This window comes from Lipotes vexillifer, unplaced genomic scaffold (assembly GCF_000442215.2).
Source record: "Lipotes vexillifer unplaced genomic scaffold, Lipotes_vexillifer_v1.1 scaffold1979, whole genome shotgun sequence".
Lineage (NCBI taxonomy): Eukaryota > Metazoa > Chordata > Mammalia > Artiodactyla > Lipotidae > Lipotes > Lipotes vexillifer.
In genome coordinates, this window is record NW_006799516.1 from 161,722 (window position 1) to 187,918 (window position 26,197).

General features: G+C 36.8%; 1 protein-coding gene and 1 pseudogene across 1 annotated transcript; one reads left to right on the forward strand and one right to left on the reverse strand.

Moving 5' to 3' along the window:
• LOC103080113 (complement decay-accelerating factor) lies at positions 1-24,367 on the reverse strand. Its single transcript, XM_007471651.1, has 11 exons — positions 24,268-24,367; positions 23,259-23,441; positions 21,671-21,862; positions 21,180-21,279; positions 19,143-19,228; positions 14,938-15,133; positions 12,546-12,550; positions 10,296-10,865; positions 6,743-6,763; positions 1,898-1,970; positions 1-190 (listed from the first exon to the last, which is right to left on the reverse strand). Exons 1-11 carry the CDS (start codon positions 24,365-24,367, stop codon positions 1-3), a joined length of 1,716 nt encoding a protein of 571 aa, XP_007471713.1.
• LOC103080669 (DNA-directed RNA polymerase II subunit RPB11-a pseudogene) lies at positions 19,457-20,083 on the forward strand (annotated as a pseudogene).
• Positions 24,368-26,197: the final 1,830 nt, after the last annotated feature.

A 26,197-nucleotide genomic window follows, 5' to 3' on the forward strand; every position in this document is an offset into this window, starting at 1 on the left:
TTAATAATCACAGATAGATATCAAGCTAATTGTGTTAATGGACATTTTCCAAGATACAGAAATTGATTTTATTGAACCATATACCTGTTGTAAATTAACAGAAGGTCTTACTTCCGTAGCATCACCAGTCACAGTTAAATTATGAAACTTAACATTAAGTGCTTTGTTGTTCTCTTGTGTGTAGTAAGAGCTGAATAGTAGAGAAGGAAAATACTGATTGAATTATAAAAGTTTAAGTTCACTCAAAAAGCAGTATCAGCATTTGCTTACAATCACATTCTTTTCATAAACTAAAATTTACCATATATATCCAACACTTCTAAAAGATGTAAATAAATCCTTTGATAGGCAAACACAAAGGATCACCAGGTGAAGGTACATTACACCTTCACATGCATTAACTCTTTCTCCTGTCTCATTAAGATCAAATTTTAATTAAATCAGTATGAAATTGAGAGAATAACCAGGAATGTATAAAGTTAGCTCTTATCCTCAACATCTTATACTTCCAAAATAAGGCAAGTGGAGTGTTTTTAAGTGCACATTAAAAAAGGCAAATTCTTTCTTAGAGGTTTGCATGAATTTCCTCTGATTCAGAAATAGAAGAATTAGGTTTACTGCAAAATCCCAATAAAATATAAAACAAATATTCCTTCCTTCTACATTTCAACACTTTTCATTCTATTAAAAATATGATGGTCTATTATTTTACCAAAGTATCTAAAAAAGTAATGATAGCCAAGAGACAGCCAAGAGGGAGCCAACTCATCACATTCTACCCCACTCACCTACCAAGCCCCAGAGCAATGGTTTTAGAAGTAAATTAATAATGCTCCAATTCAAAAGGAGAACTGGACAAAATGTAAGGAAGTAGAGAAGATTGGTGGTTTATTCTTTTTTCCAGAGTAGTTTTGCTGAGACTTCTGTACCAACTTAATACCTCACATCATCCAAAGAATTGAAATAGGCAATTTAGTAACAGCATTAAAATATAGTTGTTCTTAATTAAGTAATGAAAACATAGGTATTAGGGCGCTTCAGAAAGAATTCAAGTTTATATGAACTCCACAATTAGTTTTCTCAACAACAAAATCTACAAAACAGAAGACGGTCAATTGAAATAATACTCTGTCTACAGGATACATCAGAGCCAACCATGACTTTATACTTAACACATGTAAATTCAATGCAGATCAGATGTTTCAAATACTGATTTTTTTTCCTGTGTGTTGTTGTTTTATCACCCGAGTGCTTACCACGTGACAAGTAAGGTTCAAACCTCTTTACAAATGGCAATTCATTTGATCCCATGAAATAGATACTACATTCCCATGAAGTAGGTACTATATTTCCCCCATTTTTACAAACGAGAAAATTGAGGCATAGAGAGGTTAAGCTGCTCACAGCCACATGGCATTTAAATAGTAGACCTGGAATTGGAACCAAGCACTCAGGTTACAGAGCCTGCCCTCTTAACCACTGGGCTGATTTTAGCTAGACTGGCATCTGTTAATAAATGCAATTTATTAATAGGCCTAGTCACAGGCAATTTAACAATACATTAGAGTTTCTCTTTCTAAATTTTTTTGCTTCTGTACAACACACAGATACTCTCATAAATTGTACTGAGTAGAGAAAATGGTGAGTTGATTAATAGATTGCAATGAGACTTTGGCTTTCAAATCACTTAACGTCCTCGTATATACTGAGAAATCTAAAAATTTTTTAAGACACAGAGTCTGTTCATCCAGCATAGTAATCATAGACAAAAGGAATAAAGAGACAGCATGTCAAAAAATGCAATTAAGCTAAGAAAGTTATCTACTGGCATAGTGTCAAGTTTTACTGGAAAGAAGCTAAGAATAATTTTTTTTAAATCATCAGAATTTCTGCTCACCCTGATTTTCCACTGCCCCAGAAAATTTTGACTAGAATTATGGTACCAATTATTAGAGTACCAGCAACACATCCTTGAGGGGGAAAGAATTTGATAAGACAGTTAATATAGAAACACGAACAATTATATATACAGTAGTTCACAGTGACAAACATATTAATTATGAGGCAAGTTAAAAAATAGGAGACATGAATTATATTTTGCTTACTTGCTTATGTCACAACTCTGACAGTAAATACTGCATGTTATTTATCCTGTTTCCTTTCAAGTAAAGATGAAATATTTAGAATGAATTATCACAATGCTCAAATAAAATTTGACAGGTTTGAGAGGATGCTAAAGTGTTTCAACCCCACCACGCTTAATTTTAAATGATTTGATCACTGATTTAAATATGATGACTGTATTATATAATTTCAGCCCTAGAAGGCACCTTAGAGTTCACGCTCATTTTGTAGATAATTAAACTGAGTCTCAGAAAGGTGATGCGTCCATATGTGGTTAATGGGAAGACCATTTACTTAGTTCATAAAGGTAACAGAGATGTAGGTATTTTTCCATCATAGGAAAGGTATCATCATCTGAGCACCGAGAGTAAAACATACTTTGCCTATAGAAATGCTTTTCAGTGTTTAGTCTGTTGCAGATAGAATTTCTTTTAGGAAAACTAATATTTACTTTCAAGATTCAATGCACTATTTTGAGTTGAGCAACAGAAAATAATTGGTTAAATAAGTTGAATAACAGCAAAAAATTTTTATACCTTGACTTTTACACATAAACTTTCTTCTTAAAACCACCCATTGCCCTTTCCCCTCACCACCTTGGGTCTCCCTTTACCTCCCCACTCCACCCTCCAAATCCTTGAACTCTACTCTTCTGATCTGTACTACAAAGAAAATTATAGATGACACTAGAAAAGCAACTGAAGGTAATATGACTAACAAGTGTATCTGGTTCCAAATCAGCAAAATACTACAGATGTCGCACAACTGAACGGCCATGTCAATACATAATTTTAAAAATAGCTGTTTCCATCACAGGTTTTATACTATTTTACCCAATCAAGTTCTTTAAGTGATCCCTTAGCACCATAGCATTAGTTTGAAAAGACTGTACTCATAAAATAAATCATGGCTCCTCAAAAATTTGCGGTTTCTTTTCCTTTCACCACTTCCCATTAATCCTACCATTTTCAAAGGATGCAGAAAGATCCCATTTTCAGTTTGAATGATAAATGAAAATAGAAAATTTTAAAGCGATCCAGAATGTCTGGATGACATAACTTAGGAATATTCTTAGAACACTGATCAGCACATATAAGTGATTCAGGAAGAAAGTGTGTGGAGGTTGGTGTTTTAACAGAAAACCAGTGCAAAATACAGAAATCGAGAAATATAATTCTAAATAAATGATTCCTCAATAATTAATAATTAATGAGAGTATTATTTTGCAAATTAGAAACAAAGGAAACTTTAAAGTATAAAGGCAATGATCTTAACATTCACCCAAAAGTGAATCAGTGTTAATTTAAGATTGACACAACTTGAGCTACATGAAGCTATAAGATTATAAATGAAACTATGATTACAATTCCAATGTTCTTAATTATTCATTGAAGAGATCATAGGTAGGAAAACTACATAATTTTAGAAAATGTAAAAGGAGTAGTTTAGTAATGTTCCCCATTATGTAGAATTATATTTACCTGGTACTTAAAACACTGCAAGGCAATTTGTCACCTATTATCTCATTATCTCCAATAATTGGCATGGTACTTGTAAATAGTAAAGAGTGTTCAGTAAATATTTATTAAATTGCATTGCATGATATTCTTTTCACAGATGAGAAAACTGAGACTGAAAATGAATAAGACAAACAGTTTATCACCAGGGAAAACCTATTTCTAACCCCTGGTTCAGGGCATGATTTTAACTGTTCACAATATTCTCAATAAAAATGCCTGAGATTACTCAAACAAAATTTGTATTAGATGGGTATTACATTAATATATAGAGTATCATCTCCATTCCCGAACACCCCAAGTCAGAACCTAACTACAAGATCTGGTATTATCAAAGGAGGCTTGTCTCCCTTCCTGAAGAAATGTGGATTCATCCAGTCATTTTGAAAGGTCTCACTTATACATCTCATAAAGTGGAAATGCAGTCTATATACTATGAAAAACTAAGAAAGCTATGAATAGGTTTTGTTCTTCCTTATAATCCTATTAACATAAAGATATAAGTCAATAAGCATGTGATATTTAAAAGAAAAAGTATTTTAGATATTTCATTGAGCATTCTCTAATTTTTTCTTTAATATTTTTCCAATTGAACTATTAATTCCCACAAGGGATTTATGAATGTCACATTATAGGATTTCAGCAATAAAGGGGAAAAAAGCAATACTTGTAAAGAATCAGGACTATCTTAATTGTCAAATTTGAGTTGTGTAGCTCTAGGAGAAGAATTTTTCTATCCTTTCAAGTAATAGTGCTGAAGAAGCTAGTCATCTGCGTCTATTTAAGAGCCTAATAGCTGTGTTACCTTGAGCAAGTTAAGAATCTTGCAAAGTCACAGTTCTCTCGGCTAAAAAGTGGGACATAGCTACATTATAGGATTGTTGTGAGAAGTAAATGAAATAATATGTAGGCATAGTTCGGTACAGTCCTCATCACACACCAAACACACAAATATTGCTCTAATAAAGGACTGTTCTTATTCTTTGGTGTGGCCAGAGAGAATGATAAAATTATCAGAAATCCATCTTAGGAAAATAGTGATAAAATAAAAATGAATTCTTAAAGCTAGGATTTATTCAATTTTTAGCACTATGCTAGTAGTTTTCACATCCGTTATCTCATTAAGCTTCCAAGACTTTAAATAGGAATCATTATCACCATCTCATAAATGAGAAAATTGGGAGTCAGATAGATTAAGTAAATCACTTGGGTTGAATTATTACTAAATGGAAAAAAAAAATCCAAAAGAGGATTGAAACCAAGGTCTGACTGACTCCAAAGCACAAGTCTTCCTTCTATATGACGCTGTTGACAAAAACAAAAACAAAAACCCCACAAATATATAGAGCATGTATTCTCAATGGGGTTGTTATCATCCCTAGAGGGGAAAAAATAATCTCACTTTTTTATGTATAAAGTACAAATGTGCATACAGTACATAAATAGATTTATATTACATCTGTAGTATTACTATTTCATAGGGATGATTAAGAAAAAATGCCTTAAAAGCTCCTTGAGGGGGAGAGGGTAATAATGAAAAAAAACTTTTTTGTAAAACACTGATACAGAGCCAGCAGAGAATAGCTTTAAAAATCAAAATGCAGGCTTCACTTACATAGCAGATTACAAAGTTCTGGGAAGAGTCGTCAGTCTCTACTTCTTAGCAGAATTAAATAGGAAAAATATTAAATACTTGCAAAGTTCTAATATCATTTGTATCATTCATGTGCACTGCAGTGTAATCAATAAAAGCAATTTCCTTGCTATAGAGTTTGTCTTTAAAATGAGAAAAGTGACCTCATTCACAGAATACATTTAAGAAGTAAAAATATCAATAATTTTCAGGTTTATATTTTACAAGTATAGTATCCTAAAGAAAAATATTGTCATATGTCTGATAGAAGAGGGAAGGAGTTCCTCTTTATTTTTGAGCACATGTTGGAATTAAAACTAACCCCAAGGGTAGGTTTCTGGGAAAACACACAGTATACACTTAAAGAATTTCAGAGAAAATAATAAGCACCTCAAACCTTCATTGAATGCCACTGAGCTTGTAAGAAAAAGCTCACCTATTAAATTTTTAAGCTCATCTATTAAAAATGTCATCAAATCATTAAATCATGAGATTTTTTATTTAGAATACATTTATTTTTATTTAAAGTATAGAATGAACAAAGTGAATTCTAACTGTTGGAATCTTTCAACATAAATCTTTTAGCTTAAAAGAGGTTCATTTAAAATATAAAAACTATAATAAATAACAATGAAAATAATAAAACAAGTACCTGCTTTCAGTTTTATAGTCCCTTGGCTAATTTATGCATGCATAAGATAGGAGACTTCAGCTTATTAACACATAAATCAAAAATTCATTTTTTAATATTTTCCATTAGACATTACTTATCAATATATGCCTATTTAGCTGTATTGCTTCTTAACAAACATTTCTTTTACCATCTGCTTTAGGAGTTTATTAATCTTGTTAATGTATAACATCAAATAATTTATTTATGAACAAGAAAAGGACTAGACCAAATGCTAGAAGAAACTGTAACACAGGTATGTTTTTGGCCTCATGCCTATAGCAACAGAATACTTTTTAAAGATAACTTTAAACCATTGACAGGGAAGGGAAAATGAAGAGGATATAACCAAAGGTAAGACTCTTTGTTTTACTTGGGATAAGACAGACATCCAGAAATGGTCAAGGAGTAGTTTATGATTAATTATAAAATACTTGAGGATAGAAACTGTATTGATAACTCTCTCCTCTTGTGGTTCTTTAGCCACTAGAATGAGATGTATTGAGACAACAGGCACACAATAATACTTGATCAATTGGCCAAATGATTTGAAGTTGTCCTAAAATTACCTTGGAACAAGAACATGGTGGGGAATACTTAGGAACGTACCAAGCACCTGATGGTAGTACAAAACACATCGATAAAATGCATTTACCTGTTTTCTCTTTGGCATCCATAAACACTGTATTTTAATAGTATTCCTAAGACACTTAAAAGACAATATAATTTTCCAGGAACATAGATTACACATCCGAAAGCGAGGACAAGTTCTGTTAACTGCCAGAGAGCCACACTTACCCGATGCAATGATGCTAGCAACTAAAGAAAAAAAAAAAGGAAAGAATTACAAAAATAAAAATATTTTAAAGTCATTGACTTGCTAGCAATTTAACAAATATATAAATTTATCAACAACTGTACTTGAAAGTTCAAAAGTAACTCAGATTTTCATAACTAAAAGAAATAATTGTAAATAAATTGATGAAAACAATTATACATTATTAACTTAATCAAGTAACATATATAGCAGTGCTATCTCTGTTAAACAGAGTCAACACTATAAACATAAAATACGATAATGAGTTATTGAATACTGAAACAAACACCATGTAAATTTGGTTGTATGACTTGATGGCAAGTCAAGGTTATTGTAAGGATTAATACTAAAAAATGGAAGGTGCATGGTACATGACACTATGGAACACAGTAAGTAGTAGCTGCTATCATTTTTTCAATAAGAGCAAAGAAAGTAAATAATATTTAAAGGGTAAATTAATTGTATATGAGAGAAATTTGATCCCAAATATTTGTTTGCATTTTTATCATAATAATTAACTTAGGTTTAGGTTAAATTTGTTAAATTATCTTGTGTTCTTGCAGAAAAAAATATTTCAACAAATTTAGCTCTATAACAAATTTATATAAGGTGGAACTTGTTTCTCTTTGCCTTGCCCTATTAAAAGTTGGATGTATTCAACCTAAAACTTTTAGGCCCAGAGATGCCATAAAATTTTAAGAATTCAGTAACCACATATGTGTCAAAATTAATGAACTGAATCTAAATATATCAATATAAGCCACAAAAGCAATGTTGAGTGCAAAAAGTCGTTAGGTAATGAAATATATGACATACTGTTTAAATTATTAAAAATATACAAAACAATAATATGTACTACTTATGGTGACGTACATGTAGCATAAGAACAAAAGCAGAGAGGAAGCTTGCACAATGAGGTATTACCTCACACCAGTCAGAATGGCCATCATCAAAAATTCTACAAACGATAAATGCCGGAGCAGGTGTAGAGAAAAGGGAACCCTTCTACACTGTTGGTGGGAATGTAAATTGGTACAGCCACTATGGAGAACAGTATGGAGGTTCCTTAAAAAACTAAAACAGAGTTACCATATGATCCAGCAATCCTGGGTATAGATCCAGAGAAGGTGAAAACTCTAATTCGAAAAGATACATGCACCCCAATGTTCACTGCAGCACTATTTGCAGCCAAGACATGCAAGCAACCTAAATGTCCATCAAAAGATGGATGGGTAAAGAAGATGTGGTACATATATATATATAGTGGAATATTACTCAGCCATAAAAAAGAATGAAATAATGCCATTTGCAGCAATATGGATGGACCTAGAGATTGTCATACTGAGTGAAGTAAATCAGACAGAGAAAGAGAACTATTGCATGATATCACTTGTATGTGGAATCTAAAAAAATGATACAAATGAACTTATTTACAAAACAGAAACAAACTCACAGACTTAGAACATAAAATTTATGGTGACCGAAGGGGAAAGGTTGGGGGGAGGGATAAATTAGGAAGTTGGGATTAACATATACACACTACTATATATAAAATAGATAATCAACAAGGACCTACTGTATAGCACAGTGAACTCTACTCAGTACTCTATAATAACCTATATGGGAAAAGAATCTGAAAAAGAATAGATATATATAACTGAATCACTTTGCTGTACACCTGAAACTAACACAACACTGTAAATCAACTATACTCCAATATAAAATAAAATTTTTTTAAAACAATAATATATACTACTTATGGTGACATACATGTAGCACAAGAATAAAAACAGAGAGGAAGCTTGCAGTGATTGCCTTAGAGCAAGAGAAATGGGAGCAGGGAAATGTGCAAGGAAACTTTAACAGTAAGATATGTAATGTTTAAGTTCCTAAAAATATTCAGGTAATGGCAAAATAGGTCTCAAGATAACCATTATTAAATGTATGAAATCATTATGAAAGTATGGTCATAATGTATAAAACACGATTCTAAAAAACACAAGTATCTGATGCCACTGAAGAGTGATCAAAAGCAGGCAGATTCTGTGACAAACCATAATGGAAAAGAATATGAGAAAACATACATATGTATGTATGTATTTATATATATATATATATATATATATAAAAAACTGAGTCACTTTGCTGTACAGAAGAAATTAACACAACATTGTAAATCAACTATACTTCAATAAAAATTTTTTTAAGAAGTCAGGAATTGAAGTTCCCCTTTTAAAGAGGGGAACTAAATGGAGTGAGAGTTTGTGTATTTGTGGGTATTTGGCCTTTTACCTAAAGGAATAAAGAAACATACAAAGGAAATTTCAACAATAATACCTGTAATGTTTTAAGTTCTTAAAGATTCTGGGTAATGGCCAAATGAACTTGATCATGGCAATTATGAAATCTGGACAAAATATTAAAAAAACAACAGTAACAATGATTTGAAGGCATGGAAGAGCAAACAAACTCAGAAACTAATCAAAGCTGAAGAGCTCAGGCAGGGGTTAAGCTGCAGGGAGTGAGATTTGCATGGATGCTGCAGGGGGAAATCCCTAGGCCACTTGGTGCAGGGAGCAGAAAGCCACAGTCTCACTGGTTGGAGAAGTCAGAGAATAGAGTTCAGAATCAACAGGGCATCTGGAAAGTGAGGGGTTGCTGATGCTCTATTTCTTGAAATATGTGGTGGTTATACCAATATTTGCTTTAGAAAAGTTATTAAGCCTTATATGTATATTTTACACAGTTTTCTGTGTGTTGACATCAATGAAAAATGAAAATAATTTAAAAAATTATCTCTTGGCTCAGTCCTATTGAGATTTTCCAAAAATCTAAACAAACAAACAAAAACCACATATCTCTATTAGAGAACAAGAATGTCTATTAATATAGCTATACATTAAGCAAGTTGTAAAACAAGAAGACATCCGGGTGGTCTGAAACAGCATTAATTAGTAAGAGGGGTTTCATTCACTCAACAGGTTTTTCTGAAACCTACAGCATATTTTACTCTGCTTTCATGAAAACTGTCATTTAAAGAGTTAATATGAACTATTTCAAAGAACTCTGTTTTTAATTACTTAGAAGATACTATTAAGGTGCTTTACCAAATTAGCAACTCTAGGGAATCTGGAGAGTTCCTTTAGCATGCTTGAAGGATGGGTCTCTGTCAGTGAATCAGACCCAGAAATAAACCTTAAGGATTATACATATTTGGTTCTTTGAAGGGACTTGAGGAATTCAGTGACTCCCTAAAGCTAACATCAAAAACAGAATTTCTTCACCGACCTTCATTTAGCATTGCTTTTATGGAGCCACAACATTTTTCTATATTACTGCAAAATGTTTCTTTCTTAAAGGTGTGCCCTAGCACAATCCAAGTCTGCCTCTGAAGAAAGTCAGAACATCAGTATGAAGAAACTCTGCCTACAATAAACCAGAGACTATTTAATTTTATAATCCCAAACAATTTGAAATTTCCACCATAGCACATAAAATCCATACTTGGAAACCTGAACAGAGTAGTCAACTGACCTGAAGGAGAGCTTCCTCCTCCTTTAGGTGTGCTTGTTGCATGAAAACGTGTGATTGCCCTGGAAACAGCTGGACTCCTTGTTGCTGTAACATGAGCAGAGGTCAATCTTTGTGTTGCATGGAGACTCTTGATCACTGGGGTATGTACAGCAGTGGACTTTTGTGTTGCTCTAAGATTCTGTGTAAGTGAAGATTTTGCCATGGTGAATCTTTGGGTTGTTGGTGTGGCCTGTGATGCAGAAGCATTTGCCATGATGGGATTCTGAGCTGCTGTAGAGACAGTGTTTGATATGGGGGAATTTTGGGCTGTTGTAGCTGAATCATTTGCTGTGGAAGGTTTCTGAGGAGCTGATGAGACTTCTGTAGCTGGAACATTTACAGTGGTGGGTTTCTGAGAAACTAGTGGGGACTTTGTAGCTGAAGAATTTATTTTGATGAGTTTCTGAGGAGTTGGTGGGGCTTCTGTAGCTGAAACTTTTACAGTGGTGGGTTTCTGAGGAGTTGGTGGGGCTTCTGTACCTGAAACATTTACAGTGGTGGATTTCTGAGGAGTTGGTGGGACCTTTGTAGCTGGAGCATTCACTGTGGTGGATTTCTGAGATGATGGGGCTTTGGTAGCTGGAACATGTACTCTGGTGGGTTTCTGAACTGCTGGTGTGACTTTGTAAATTTGAAAGGTTTCTGTGGAGGAAAAATGTTATTTAAAAAATTAGCTAAATAATGTTGTCCAAGTTAAAATTTAGGAACCAATTGTTTGCTCTATGACTCTTCTCTTTCCTCACAAACAACTAAATATGATAGTTAGGAAACCAAGTATTCTCATGTATTTCCCAAAGAACTAAAATGCTATATTGTCTTTGCTCTGAAATAAATTATATACTTAGGCAACTAAAGTGAATTTACACCCAAGTAGTGTTGAGGTTCTTAAAACTGTTTTCTATGTGAAAAAGGAAACCAAAGTCAGAGTTGGCAGTGATCTCATTCTGTGACACACCCCAAATAAAGATAGTTTTTCTCATAAATTGTCTTTTTTACCTCATGCCAAGACCAAAGAACAGCAGGATGCAACCTTGAACCAACAAAGATAATCACAACATAGTTACTTTTTCCAAAGCTTTCAGGACATGTTAGTGACCTTGGGAACTTGTTTTGTTTCACTTCTTTTTTAAAGCAATAAATTCAATTAGAATAAAATAACTCCCTTTTTCTCCTCTTGTGTTGGTTACCAACTTTACATAGGTTAGTTTAGTTCCTCTTTGGATTTTAGGTGAGACAATAAATATCTCAAGTGCAAATTCTGTGAAGATCCTATTCTGAGAGTCACAAATCTAACATTAAAATTTTAGGCCTTCAGTGCCTGTTTGATTTTGGGTTGCTTACGCAGTCTCCATCATAAGGCAGTACTGAGCAGTGCCTAAGCCTGTTTGACCACATACTAGAGACTGTTGTCAACTTCTCTAAGCTTGTTTTCTCATTTGTAAAATGAGAATTGAAAACAATGTCTCTTAGTGCTTTTATCATTGCTTTAAGTTGCCAAAGTTTGCTATGAGGTGCCTGGAAGTGGTTTTGGTTTTATTCTGCTTAGAGTCCTGAGAGCTTTTGGAATCTGTTGGTTGATGTATTTCATCAGTTTGGGAAAATTCTCAGTCATTATCTCTTAGAGTATTCCTTCTGCTTCCCTCTCTCTCTCTCTCTCTCTCTCCTCTCTTTTTTATCATATGTTAGAAGAGTTTAACATGTCTCAAATGTCTCTTAAATTTGATCTATATTTTACATTCATTTTTCTCTTTGTCCTTCAGTTTTAATTAACCTTTCTTCCAGTTCCCAATACTGTCTCCTGCTACATCCAAATCACTGTTAAACCTATCTATTGTGCTCTTAATTTTAGATATTATATTTTCCCATTGCAGAATGTCTATTTCACACCATTTTTATAGATTCCAATTCTCTGTTGAAGTTCTCTATTTATCTTTTCTGTTAGTATCTTAAATATATTAAACATTTATTTCAAAGTCCTTGTCTGCTGACTCAATTCTCCACATCTTTTTTATTTGATTTTCATTTCTCCTAATTTGGTTATAATTTCTTGCTTCTTTCCATATCTAATAATTTTTTATTATATGCTATACAATTCAGATGATATGATCCACCAAAGGGAGGGTCTCCTTTTCTGATAGGCAGATAGGTTTGAAGTGATTACATCCTCAGCCTATGAGGGACTCAGCCTATGAGGGACTGATTCTGTAAGACTCAGTCTACTTCTGCTCTTGTCTCTGCTCCTTAGAAGTGGACCTTCTGGGTTTTTGATTTGACAGCCTGGTGGATCTTTGTTTCCTCAGCCCTGAGAGACTGCAGGAGAGCCAGGTCTGTCCTTCAGCAGTGTCCCAGTCCAGCAACGTAGCCTCCTTCCTCACACAGCTTCAAAATGAGCTTAAATGTCATAAGGAGGACACTGGCTGTATGCTTGATACAAGCCTCTTCCTGTGACGGGTTTGTTGTCCAAATACCATAAGGTTCAGGGAGATCTCATTTTGTACTTTGGAAGCTTGGGGTCTAGCTCTCCAGTCTCACCTGCACTCCCAGAAATCAGCAAATGGTTCTTGGGAAAAACTGGGTCAGCATTCAAGGACTTCCAATTTCCAGTGCATTATCCTAGCTCACCACAACTATTGAAAGCTTTGCTAGAGTCTCTCTTTCCTGGCAATGGTCTTTTATCTGTGTCAAGATGGATCCTCAGTCCAGATGGGCCTCAGAATGGTTTGCCTTCACTCCCTACCCCCAGGAATTTTAGTTCATTCAGCTCTAGTTGTTCCCCTGAGAGAACAACCTATGCCTTTAAAATATGATTTAAAAAAAAAATAAATCTACCCAGGTTTTGCAGTCACTGTCATGGGAGCACTGGCCTGCCATGACTTCCTTGGGCACTGCCATAGAGTTGTAAGCTCTAAATAACTGATGATTTAATAAAACAGGGGAAAGTAAATATGAAGTGGATCAAATGGCTAAATTTTAAAATATCAAAATTTACTCACAATTAAATGAATTCAACAATTAAATGAAATTTTCACCACTTATACTATCACATCTTCATATCATAATAACCATTTTCATTAATGGTGCAGAGAACAAAAATATAATATTGGTGGGACAGTAAATTGGTACAGTTTCTTTGGAAACAATATTGTTAATGTTTCAAAAGTTTAGATGCATATACCTTTGATATAGTAATTACACTGCAAGGAATTTATTGTAAAAAATGTACTTGCACACATGTACAATGAACAGATATACAATAACATTTACTGTAGCACCTTTTGTAAAATAATTTTTTAAAAAACTAGAACAAAAACTAAATTCCCTTCAATAGGAGACTGGTTAAATAAATAATATATCCATACAATGAATATGATTTAAAAAAAGAAATATGTGTATGTATATTTATTTTCTAGAATAAAACACAAAAATTTGTAAACAGTGGCTACTTCTGAGAGTAAGATTGGAGTAGACTTTTACTTCTCATTTTATACAATCATCGACATGGTTTTAATATTACCTCACTATATTTATGTATACCATTTATATGAAAAAACTATGATTAACAAGCAATAGTATTTAAAAATTCATGCTAATAGAATTCAAGTATAATTATAAAAGTAGTATTTGCTTGAATTATATTGGCATTCAAATATGACACTGCTTAAATAAATGCCACTTCCTGGTCCTGTGCAGTGTTATAATCAGCTTCATTGATCTTCTACATATCTCTTCAAAAATATACTTAAAAAGCAGTTCTAGGGCTTCCCTGGTGGCGCATTGGTTGAGAGTCCGCCTACCGATGCAGGGGACACGGGTTCGTGTCCCGGTCCGGGAAGACCCAACATGCCGCGGAGTGGCTGGGCCCATGAGCCATGGCTGCTGAGCCTGCGCGTCCGGAGCCTGTGCTCCGCAACGGGAGAGGCCACAACAGTGAGAGGCCCGCATACCGCAAAAAAAAAATAAAATAAAAGCAGTTCTAAAGATTCTGAGAGTACAGCCTAAGTATCAAAAAGCACTGAGGGAAGAAGAGGTCTAGAAAGATGAAGAAGAGAGCATTCTCAATAAGAGAGAAATTCTGGAGGCAGAAAACAAATATAATATAATTCAATGAAGTCAGCAGGTAGGCAAGAGTTTCTCTTCGTTGTCACAACATATATAATCATTATCTAGATCCCTTAGTTCAATCTAAGATTCTCTCCCAATTAAATAAAATAAACCACTTTATATACTCTTTGTATAAACAAAGAGATATCTATATTAACTTACTGAAAGTAACATGGTAAGAAACAGCAAATTTAAGCTAATTCACTAAAAACATGAGACATATAATGTGTATGTGTATGTGTGTGTGTATATATATATTCATAAAGGTCAAGTGTGTATTTATTTATTTATATGTTACCATATGTTCTCCACATCAGTGGTTCGTCCTTTTTCGAAGTCATAGACCCCTTGTAGAGTCTGATGAAAAACTGTATCACCCAGAAAAATGCGAATACTCATATGCACAACATTTTACATTCATTTCTCAGGGAGTTCATAGATTCTCAGATGCCCATATATAGACCTAAGGGCAAGAATAAATCAGAAATATAACTCTGCAAACTGATTACCTTTGCATTCAGGTGGGGGGCCACTCCATTCTCCTTGGTCATCTTTTACAGTACAATTGATAGAGCTCTCTCCATGCAGGGTGAAGCCTTTCATACATTTATATGTTACAGATTGTCTATATGCATAACTGTTTTGTTTCTTTTCAATCATTCCATGGTCAATTTCTGGTGGTTCTGGACATAAAATTTCTTTAAAAAAATCCCAACGTATTTCAAATTAATTAAACTGGCAAAGTATTTTTATAAACAAGTAAGACTAAAATTTGTTAAAGATTTTATTTACAGAAAAAAACTTATTCTTCTAAATTAAGCATCTCATCTCAGAGGTGAGATGAAAGCAGGGCAGAGATTTCCATTTAGGGAGTAAATGGACTTGAGTTTAAACCTAAGATGTAGAGCAGAGCAGAGAAGAGGGCTCTGCTTTTCATTCCAAGGAGAAAAGATGCCAAATGAAAGGAGTTGGGAATGTTAAGTGGCAAGCTTGGGAAACAGGAATTTTGGATAGAGCAAAAGATTTTAAATGTCAGATTAGACTTTGACTTTCAGGGTAAAATTTTTTAAGCATGCGTTAACTCTTGGCCTTTTATTTAAAGTAAATCTTTCTGAGCAGCTGAATTTGTAAGGCAAATACAAGCAGAGTATTGCTTGTTATATTATAAAAAGAAGCCTCTCCCTCACAGTTGCCCTAATAAAAAATTCAATGGTTCCACATTCTCTGGAGCCAGGAAGTTGTTTTTCTTTCTTTCTTTCTCTCTTTTTTTTTTAAAGCAGGAAAGCAATGTGATCATATGTGAACATCAAATTATATCACACAAATACTCTTAAGTACCCAGAGAATACTAGCAATTTACAAATTATTTTTAGGCCATTGATCAAAGCAAAGAACAAGAACAAGTTAATCTGATTTACACTGGGCTGGGTGGGCGATGACAACACATATTACCATCAGTTCAGTTCCAACATTTTCTGAGCACCTACTACATACCGGGCATTGTTCTATAAATAGAAGTGCAAAACCGAATAAGATACAGTTCCTCTGTCTTAAAATACAGTGGAAAAAGACAAAGAGATCATTTCAATACAAAATGGTGAGGATTATCACAAAAGCATGCACAGTGGTGTGGAAAGAGAGAGAGGGACAGTTAACCAGCCTGGGGGGGGTCAGGGAAAGCTTCTAGGAGAACTACAAGAGCAGACCCTTAAGAAAAAAACAAAAAAAAAAACTAAGCATAAAAGGGGCTGAAGGACATTCCAGGCAGAGGCAGTGTCACAAGGAATGATGGGAGGCCATGAAGAAGACTGAGGTATCTGGACAACTACAGAAGTTTGCAAAGGATGAGGGCAAGACATAAGCATGGAGAAGCAGGTAGACCATGTCTAGCCTTGAACACTATATGGAGGAGTTTAGACTTTGTACACGATGAGGAGACACTAATAAGCTTTAACAAGGAAAGAGACAAGTCACATTCGTGTTTTAGATGGATCACTAGGTAGAGTATAGATGAAACATTAATGGAGTGTAAGAATGGAGGCTGGAGGCCACTGCAATCAGTATCAGTTTTGAACTCGAGCAAATGGGACTCCTGCCTTAGCTCTCACAGCATACAAGGCCATGCTCTGGCCCTCCTCTGGCTGTGCCTCTCTCTACTAGATGGGGAATCTGCAGGGCTGAGGGGGTATGTTCAATGAGAGTTCCTCCCCCACCCCATTCTAAATCATGCTCCAGGAACTGGCAGCCAGAACTCCCTGTGCCAACACCCCTTTCAAGTCTTCGCCTGGTCCATATTCTTGAGGATGGTCTATACTGTGGATGTGTTCACCTTTAGGCCAAAGTTCAATGGAGTGGGGATAAGAGTTACAGGGGACGTGACTTTGGTGTGTAGGCCGAGCTATCCATTTACACGCATCAGAGACCCCTCACAGTGCAAGAAGGGGGCACTGACTTGAGAAAGGCTGTGTCTTAGGCCAGTGACTTCCATTTATACCCTTGTCCTGGACCCTGAAAATGTTAGGGGTAGCCCTTATCGCAATAGTCCAGACAAGGGATAATAAACTATATTAAAAGTGTTATAGGTGGAAGATAAAAGACAGGTTTGAGGGCTTCCCTGGTGGCGTAGTGGTTGAGAGTCCACCTGCCGATGCAGGGGACACAGGTTTGTGCCCCTGTCCGGGGAGATTCTATGTGCCGCGGAGCGGCTGGGCCCGTGAGCCATGGCCGCTGAGCCTGCGCGTCCGGAGGCCTATGCTCCGCAACGGGAGAGGCCACAACAGTGAGAGGCCCGCGTACCGCAAAAAAAAAAAAAAAAAGACAGGTTTGAGAAATAGATTAAGGAGTAAAGGAAAATGATTTAGTGATTAGAAGTGAGAAGATAAAGAGAGGGGCCCGGGATGACAGATATTATATAGCAGGGATTGATTCCAGGCTAGCATGTACTAGCAGTCCACTAAAATTATTTTTGAAAAAGAAAATATTGGCAGAGAGAGGAAAACAGATCTTTCTGATACTGAGGCTTTGTTCAGAGGTGAACAACTATCACTCTTGATTGATGTATAACCAAGGATAATTTTTGAATATGTCCATTGTTCATTCGTTCTGTATATCCACACCTCCATATCCACATCCACACATGGACATCAATGTTGTCTCATGTGTTGATAGAGGCCAGGGCTGCATACTTGAGGTAAAACAGCTCATTGCTTACGAATTTATACTTTCCACTTGATGTTTTTGGCACTGTCAAAACAGAAAAGTTATGTGGAAAATCAAGCTTAGGAGAAGCAGGGCTTTAATAGGGATAATTGAAGACACTGGGGTTGCTGAGGAAAAAGGGCTCTTTCCTGCAGGGTTCAGATGTCAGTGCTTGCTAAGTTGCAGAGACAGATAAAAGAATCAAAGAGGAAAATATGAACATCAGATGTTCACCACAGAGTTGAAAATACCAGACAGAGAGTAGGACCTGGCCTAGCTGTGGGCAAGCATGAAAAGAGAGTGGGTTTGCAGTACCAAAGCTCTTCTATGCTGGAATACGTGCTTGGTGTCCACATTTCTGACACTCACGACAGCAATTGCTGGTAAAGATATTGGCCTCAACTGGGAAACCACTTGTTCAGGCTTTGTGACAAATTGTTGCCTGTGTTAGAAAAAGATATGGTCCAGCCCCTGCTTGCTTTCCATATTTGGTTCAGTATCATTTATAGCATCCCTTACTGGATGGTGGAAATAGGAAAGGTGATGGTGGGTAGTAATGATGGATATTTGAAAATAATAATGAGAAAAAGGGAGAAATAGTAGCTATGGGAGGGCGGGGCGCCAGATGGGTGTGGCTGGAGTAAACTCCTTGTTGGCAAGGCTTCATTTTATTTGTCTTCATATCAGTTGACCCCACACATTCCCTACCATAGAGTGTCAGTCAATAAATGCTTGATAAATTACACTGCATCTACTCTAGTTTCCTGCTCCTAATAACCTCCAAAACTTGCACTTAGCAATAATTTTAATGACAGTGAGAGAAATAAAGCCTACTTTTTAGAATATTACATATATTTATTCCTCTCAATTTTCAGGAGATATATGTCTCTAATACACATACATTTAACTTGAAATATCCATTTAGGAAATTATCTCTGTGTCCTATTCCCCCCTTGAGAAGATAAGATTTTCAAGTGCAGAAACCATACTTCTTCTTTATTATATAAGGTTATTTCTCTAATGATAAAACAATATACCACACTTTAAAACACTTCTACATAACTACCTCAGTTAATAATCCTTAAAGGAACACATAGGTAACACTAGGCGTTAGAAGACTTACGGGTTTGAAATCAAGAGATCTGGGTTAAATGCCTTCTTTTGCCACTTATTTTGGCATACAGGATCAAGTCATACAGACCCTCTGATCAATAGCATTTTAATCCATAAAATTAAAAATTATGGGGGAAAAAACCCATATCTATTTTACTTGACTCTTAGAAGGAATGGTAAGGTGACCAAGCACAATACAAACCTTAGTTTGTTTTTAATCAGTTAATAAATTAAGAAGCATTACTAATAGAGATCTTTAAATTACATAAAACACACACACATTGGAAGGTGAGGGTACTACAGATACATACTGTGGGTTATTCTTAAAGAGCAGAAAGCAATTTATTATTAATTATTCAGTCCCACACCTGAGTGCTTAGAATTTTTCAGTCTTACCTTGGCATTCTGGAAATGGATCACTCCACTCAACAGTATTTCCCGCAAGAGAACAGTAACTAGAAGTTGGACCAACTAATTTGTACCTAAAACAATGAGGGAAGAAAAAAATTTAAGTTCCATTCATACATATGTGACTTCCCTTAAATTCTCCAGAATATCATCTTAAAATATTTATGACACCAGTAGATAGAGACAAAACAATAGTTGATAAAAGTCCATATGGCAGTTTAAAGGAAAACAAAAAATTATATCTAAAAGGGTGATATTAAAGAATAAAAAAGGGTGGCTTTGGAGGCGGCTGCGATGCTAGGATGAACGCCCCTCCCACCTTCGAGTCCTTCTCGCTCTTTGAGGGCAAAAAGAAGATCACCATTAACAAGGACACCAAGGTACCCACTGCCTGTTTGTTCACCATCAACAAGGAAGACTACTCTAGGAAACATCATTAAATCGCAGCTGCTGATGGACCCCACAGGGCTCTTTGCTGGCTACAAAGCACACCCCTCCCCCCACCTTGGAACACAAGATCCATCATCCGCATGCAGAGGGAGTACAGCCCCCAGGAGGCCTTCACCAATGCCATCACAGACCTCATTAGTGAGCTCTCCCTGCTGGAAGAGCGATTCTGGGTGGCCATCAAAGACAAGCAAGAAGGAATTGAGTACTGGGCCGCACCCGGCCCTTTTCCAGGCACCAGGTGGACAAGAGAACTTCTTCCAGCCGTGGGCCTCCTTGTAGAAATTCCAGGGAGCCCCTCAACCCCGACACCGATGTGTCCTGTACATAGTTTTATCTTCCTAATAAAATGTGGCAGGAAAAGACCCAGCTGTGACTTCAAAGCAAATGGACCATCAGTTCAGTGGAGGTTGAGGACCTGTTCCAAAGCCACTCAGGGGCCTCATTTCAGGACTGGTCCAGAGACCCAGATTTCTGTCTGAGGAGGTGGCAGGAACAAATTCATTCTGGACAAAACCTGGGAACCTGGGGCTGCCAGGCAGCGTCTCAAGCAGAAGGAAACTGAAAACCCATGTGCTTCCAGGAGTCTCTGCTCTAGAAGCCTCAGCTGCCAGGCCTGCCTCCCAGCAGCTCTCCCCAGGCTTCTCTTACATAGTAGAGTTTAATAAAAATATTCACCGACTAAAAAGAAAAAAAGAAAAAAAAGTATAAGACAGGCAAAATATTTTTGATTTGGGTAGGGCACATGTTAGAAAATAGTAAAGTGTTTTAAAACATTTTTAAAAGATACAGATGCTTAAATATTTTATATTTCTGAGTTCTAAAAGATCACTACAGACACCATAGAATAATACAATGTACTTCTATTTAAAGGGTTCAAAGTACCCCCAGATTTAATATTAATGATATTAGTGATCCAAACATCTATGTTTAGTACAGGAGACAAGTGATAATGATAGTTTTATAAAGAACAGGGATACACACACAGAATAAAATATCATAATTCAATTTGCAGATATTAACTGAGAGAACGAGTATAAAGGTTTTAGCAGCACCTGAGACACTGACAATACTCAGTGAGTAAGTTCCTTTTCCCTGCATAGAGAACTTATAAAAGATCTTAGGTCAGAATGATATTTTCACACTAGGAATAATTGTTTTTAACCCATGATATTTTATAACAGATTGTTCGCATATAGAAAAAACAAATGTAAATTCATTATTTAGGTAAAGAATGATTTCATATTTAACACTGAAAGGATTTAATTTCTCCAAGGATCATCAACTTATCACAAGTATTTTCCTATACATATCACACTTAAAATTTTATAATGAATCACATATGTACTGAAATCTAACCATTGAGAGAATTTTGGTGGTATTATAAGAAATCTTCCTTTCTTGCCCCATTTTACTAAATTTAACTGTGATGAGTTCATGATAAAGGATCTTTGAACAGAGCGGTGGTTTTATTGCTACTAGCTTGTAAACACTGGCTACAAATCTAAAAGCTTCCATCTTAAATCCTAATTTGTTTTTCCATTTGTTAAATATAGTGTTTCATATACCCAAACTTACCCTGTATTACATGAAAAATGGATGGGCGATCCAAATAATAGGTCATGTGTTATACTGACGTAACCATTTTTTATTTCTCTAGGGTTAGCACATGATTTTTCTAGAAGAGAATACAAATTGATTTTTTTAATTAAATTATCAGGCACATCTATGCAAATTCATCATCCAAACCATTGATATTACTTATCCTTAGACTATTTAAATCGTACCTTCATTTTATCAGTTTCAAGAAAGCAACGTATTTAGACTATACACTATTTGATTTTAGGTAACCTTAAACTAATTAAATGAGAAATCAGTGAGTAAAGTAATATTTCTAGTTCACAGGAATTTAGTTTCCCTAATTTAAAATAAAATGGTTCCAATGGTTCATTTAAGAATCATTCTAAATAATAACATGTACACATAGACTTCCACTATGAGTGAAGGAAGAGACGCTATTTTCCCCAAACACCATATGATTAAGAATACTCTTTAAAAATTATACTCACTTTTACAAAATTCATCAGGTTTGGACCACGTAAAATTCTGAAGGCAAGTTAGTTTTCCTGAGAGAGAATGGTCCCTTATGTAGCCCAAACGGCAATCATATTCTACAGTGGAACCTTCTGGGAAATAATTCTGTTTGGTATAAGACTTTTTGAGAGATGCAAAAAGTAGCCTGGTTGGAACATCACAGCTACCTAAAAGTATTAACAAAAGCAACAACAGAAAAATTAATATCACTTTATTTTATAACCTATGTTTAATTATCTGGTCCTATATCACTCCTTTTTCTATACTTCTTTGTACATATTTGGTATTTATATTAATGTCACTATGGCATATTCACATATAAATTTTCATTTCCTAGTTACTAGAGGCCTGTGAAGTAGATTTGGTACATAGAAGTCACTATGCCCACAATTTAGAAAATATAATTCATTTAAGTTGCCTGGCATAGTTCTGGAACTGACTCAATTAATGCCAGTTCCCTTACCCTGCCCCATGTAGCACAGGGGTAGATGAGAACTGGTATTTCCAGATCCCTGGGCTAGTGTCCTGGACAACGATAATAGTTAACAATAATAGCTAATATTTATTGAGTGCTTCTAAATGTTTTACACATATAAACTCATTTAATCCTCAGAACAACCTATGCGGACAAGGATCAGATGAGCCAATGGTGGACCTAAAAGTATTTACAAACTGTAAACATCCAGGCAAATGTGAATTTATAGTGGCACGGTATAGTGGAAGGGGCACTGGATTTATAGTCAAAAGACTCAAGTTTCCACCCTGGCTCTCCTGCATAAGGGAGCTCCTGATCTCAAGGAAGCTGTTTAACTGGGGGCTGCTTTCTCAACTGTAAAATGTGGATAAGTCCCTAACAAACCTCAGGGAGTTGTCGGAAGGATTAGATGCAGTACTATATGCAGAAGAGTTATAAACTCTAAAACATGATACATGTGCAAAGACTTACGTACTTCAACCTCCTGCCTTGTATCATGGGTAGATAAAAAGTTAAAGCTGATCTCACACCTGATTTCAAAAAATACTTGTGGCAGTTTCTATCTTTACTGTAGCTCCCATTGCTCCAAGTTGTTCAAAGGCAGGAATCAAGTCTTACCTTTATCTTTACTTGTATATGTCAAAGCTAATCTAGGGCTATGCCTAAAATGATAGATTTTGAGATAAAAATTGAGAATTTTAAAAAATATCACTACAGAGTTGTATTGGGTAAGTCCTACTTTACAAAATGAAATTTAAGAAAACAGAGGATCTCTGTTATGTGTCTCAAGGTAATTGCCAAATGTAGTTATATATACTTTACTCCCTAAACAGTACCTATTGTTTATTTTTGCTATTACTCAGTTCAAGAGTTACAGTGTTAAGGGGGAAAAAAAAAAGTTTAACAAAGGGCAGGACCTATTGCAGAAAGCAATGCCATCAATTAGCTAGATTGTGAAGTGTCAACAGGCACTGGCGATTAATAATGCTAGAAAACTATCTATTACCAGTCACTCCAAACACAGATAAAATTAAACTTAAGAAACATTCCATTCCCATAACTTTTCTAAAATGAAATGAAAAACTTACGATTACAAAATTCTGCAACCTCTGACCATTTATTATTCAGACAGACCACTGAGTCTGCCTTGCCAGGAACTTTTACAAAGCCTTCGTTGCATTTGTACGTTACTGTGCTTTGTTTGGGAAAACTTGTAAGAGCTCCCAAAGCTGGTTGGGCATTAGGTACATCTGGGGGAAGGCTGCAGTCACCTAGGGAGGAAAAAACAGAACTGAAGGAAATACAACTTTTCAATTCATTGCAGCATTCCTTTCCCAAGACGAATAAGGGAAGCAGCAATGGCTTTCTATGCCCACATAACATTTCCATCCAATGCTCAGCTGACATACCGAGAACTTGCTAGGCTTCCTGTCTGTCAATTAATTCAAAACTAAAACAGTCGAAAATAAATTCCTGCCCTTCGTTATCTAATATATACATATACATATATATATATGTATATATATATACACACACATATATATACACATATGTACATATATAAAATACATATAGTGCTTTAGACTTTCACATACATACTGTTGCTAGGCACACAATAAAGACAGACACCCCCTTGGAACTTTACACCTGGAGGAGATGACGCGCAAACTTGTAGCGCCACGTCTGTACACGACTGGACCCTGTTGAGAGGTGAGAGTGGTCAACTATTTGGTCTTCCACCCTTAAGGAGATGCTGAGGATTCACTCTATTCGAGCCCTACCTTTTGGCTTCCGGGTGTTTGCTCCCTGTACCCTCCACGCCTCACTCCTAAAACCCTGCCAGCTGGGGACCAGCACAGCAACCTTCCTAACTGCCAGCTAGCAGCGGAGAGCCTCTTCCCGTCCCCAGGGATCGTGCCAGTAGGAGCGCTGATCCTTAAAGGTAGAGGATTACGGGAACAATTAGGGATGCCGACATTCCTCAGCGACCCTGGTCCGCCGACTTTCCGGTTGTTGTAGAGACGAGCCCTGCCCCTCCCACACTGCCTAAAGGTTTAGCCTGAGGGGTGGGGTGGGGTGTCCCCGACCCCCACTCACCCGACGCAGCCGGAGGACGCAGGAGCAGCAGCAGCAGCGGCGGGGCCAGCCCGCCCAGTAGGCGCAGCACAATTGGGGCGCTCCGCCGCGCGGGACTCATGGCGAGCGGGGACGGGGATCCGGCGTCGGGGCTCCGCGGTCTCTGAGGTTAAGACCTAGCAGGCTCGAGCCAGGAGCTGGAAGTAGGAGCAGCGCCCGGTAGTTCTGCAATTCGAGTTAAATTAGCACCTTGGGCGGGGCCAGGGCTCTGAATCTCCAAAAGAGATGGGTGGAGAAGGGCTTTGCTCACACGAGGTGCTGGGCCGGGTAAGGGCGGGGGCTCCATCGTCACTGGCCTCTGGGGACCCAAGCAGAGGAAAGAGGGATCCTGGGCAAGGAGAGGAGCTCTCCGGCGCTGAACGCTGGTGGGGCGGGGGTCGGGTTGGGGGGCTGCAATGAGCCGCCATGTGGAAATGTAAATATCTGCTTTCTTAAGTAAACAAAAAAACGGGGGAACGGAAGAGAGAAGAGGATGGTTAAGTGGCGCAGGCTTTGCTCCCCGGGAATCTGAATTAGGTTAAGTGGAAATTAAGCGCACTTGAGTGCTGCAAAGCTGAGCTGTATGTGCGGTGGAATTTGAGTTTGCTCCCGGAGCTGAGAAATAGGGCGCACCCAGGGACGTGGTGTCTTCAACTAGGAGGTCTGTCAAATGCCAACAAGAGGATGGGAGAATAAAAACCACGGTGTGTTTTCTCCTAGGAAACTTTGTAATACGAAAACAGCAAGTGGGAAACCACCCCAGAAAACAGGTCATGAAACACAGCAGGGAGTGAACATTGTTTTTACCATGTTTGCATGAGAATCGCTTTCGTCTCCAGGGCTCTCCTTATATACCAAGGACACCTCTTGAATTCTACTTAGGGACTATTGTAGTGTGACTGCAGATAGAAAGTCACCATCCTGTGGAGTATGCGTGTGTGTAGGGCCGGGAGAAAGATGACAAAACAAAAACTGGGCGCCAGAAAGCTAAATGGTAGGATGGTGGATTTTAAGAGGAAGGTTTGTTAGAAGACCTTAAGTATATGCCAGGGGTTTGCCAGGCTGGCCACACCTTAGAATTGCATGGGGTGTGTCGGGGTGGGGGGGTGTTTTTAAAATCCAGATGTTCAAGCTACACCTGACAAGTTAAATTAGAATCTCTGGAGATAGGACTGGGCATCAGGATTATTTAAAGCGCTCCAGGTAATTCTACTTTGCAGCCAGGTTGAGAACCACAGAGCTATATGGTGCTGGTCAGAGTGAAGATCCACCCAGCCCAGGACTGTCTCTGTCAAAAACACTAAAGGACATTGATGAGAAGGCCACTTACTCATCTTCAAGGAGAGTAACTCAAAGTACATGTTTCCCTTAAGTAATTTACCTGATCTGGTTAACAGAGTCCTAGCCTAGGTTTCCTATGCCCTCAAACACTTTACCTAATTCAATGGAATCCCTGACTTGGAATTATGCCTTGTTCCACAGACCAGCTGTGGAATCCATGCCCCCTATCCTTTCCAAAATGCTTTCTGGTCACTCTTTATTGGTTTGTATGAGCTTTATAAGGAGGAAAACAACAGTTTTGACAACAGCATTTTCTCTAACGCATGCTTACTGTACTGAATGGAACCTTGTGTCACCCAGTGCTGGAACCAGTACTGTATAGATTCCAGGAAAGGAACTCCTATAGGCTTTCATGACCTATCAGTATTAAAACACTCTAGAGTTTAGAAGGGGGTTAGGGGAGGTGCTTTTAAAACCGTCTAATATGATCCTCATATTTGATATTAAAACACCTTATTTTTACTCCCATATTTGACATAAAAACACAAAGTATATCAGGGCCCAGCAGTGTTTTAGAAGTAATACCAGGTCTTCATTTATTCTTCCAGAGAGCCTCCCATGACCTTAACTA

Bases quoted from the DNA above. Each gene is read 5' to 3' on its own strand.
- LOC103080113 (XM_007471651.1), bottom strand. From the start codon at position 24,367: ATGAGTCCCGCGCGGCGGAGCGCCCCAATTGTGCTGCGCCTACTGGGC. The intron at 23,442-24,267 runs GTGAGTGGGGGT...TTTCCTCCCTAG, and splicing joins GCGTCCTCCGGCTGCGTCGG to GTGACTGCAGCCTTCCCCCA. The intron at 15,134-19,142 runs GTAAGACTGAAA...ATTTTTTTAAAG, and splicing joins TCCATTTCCAGAATGCCAAG to AAATTTTATGTCCAGAACCA.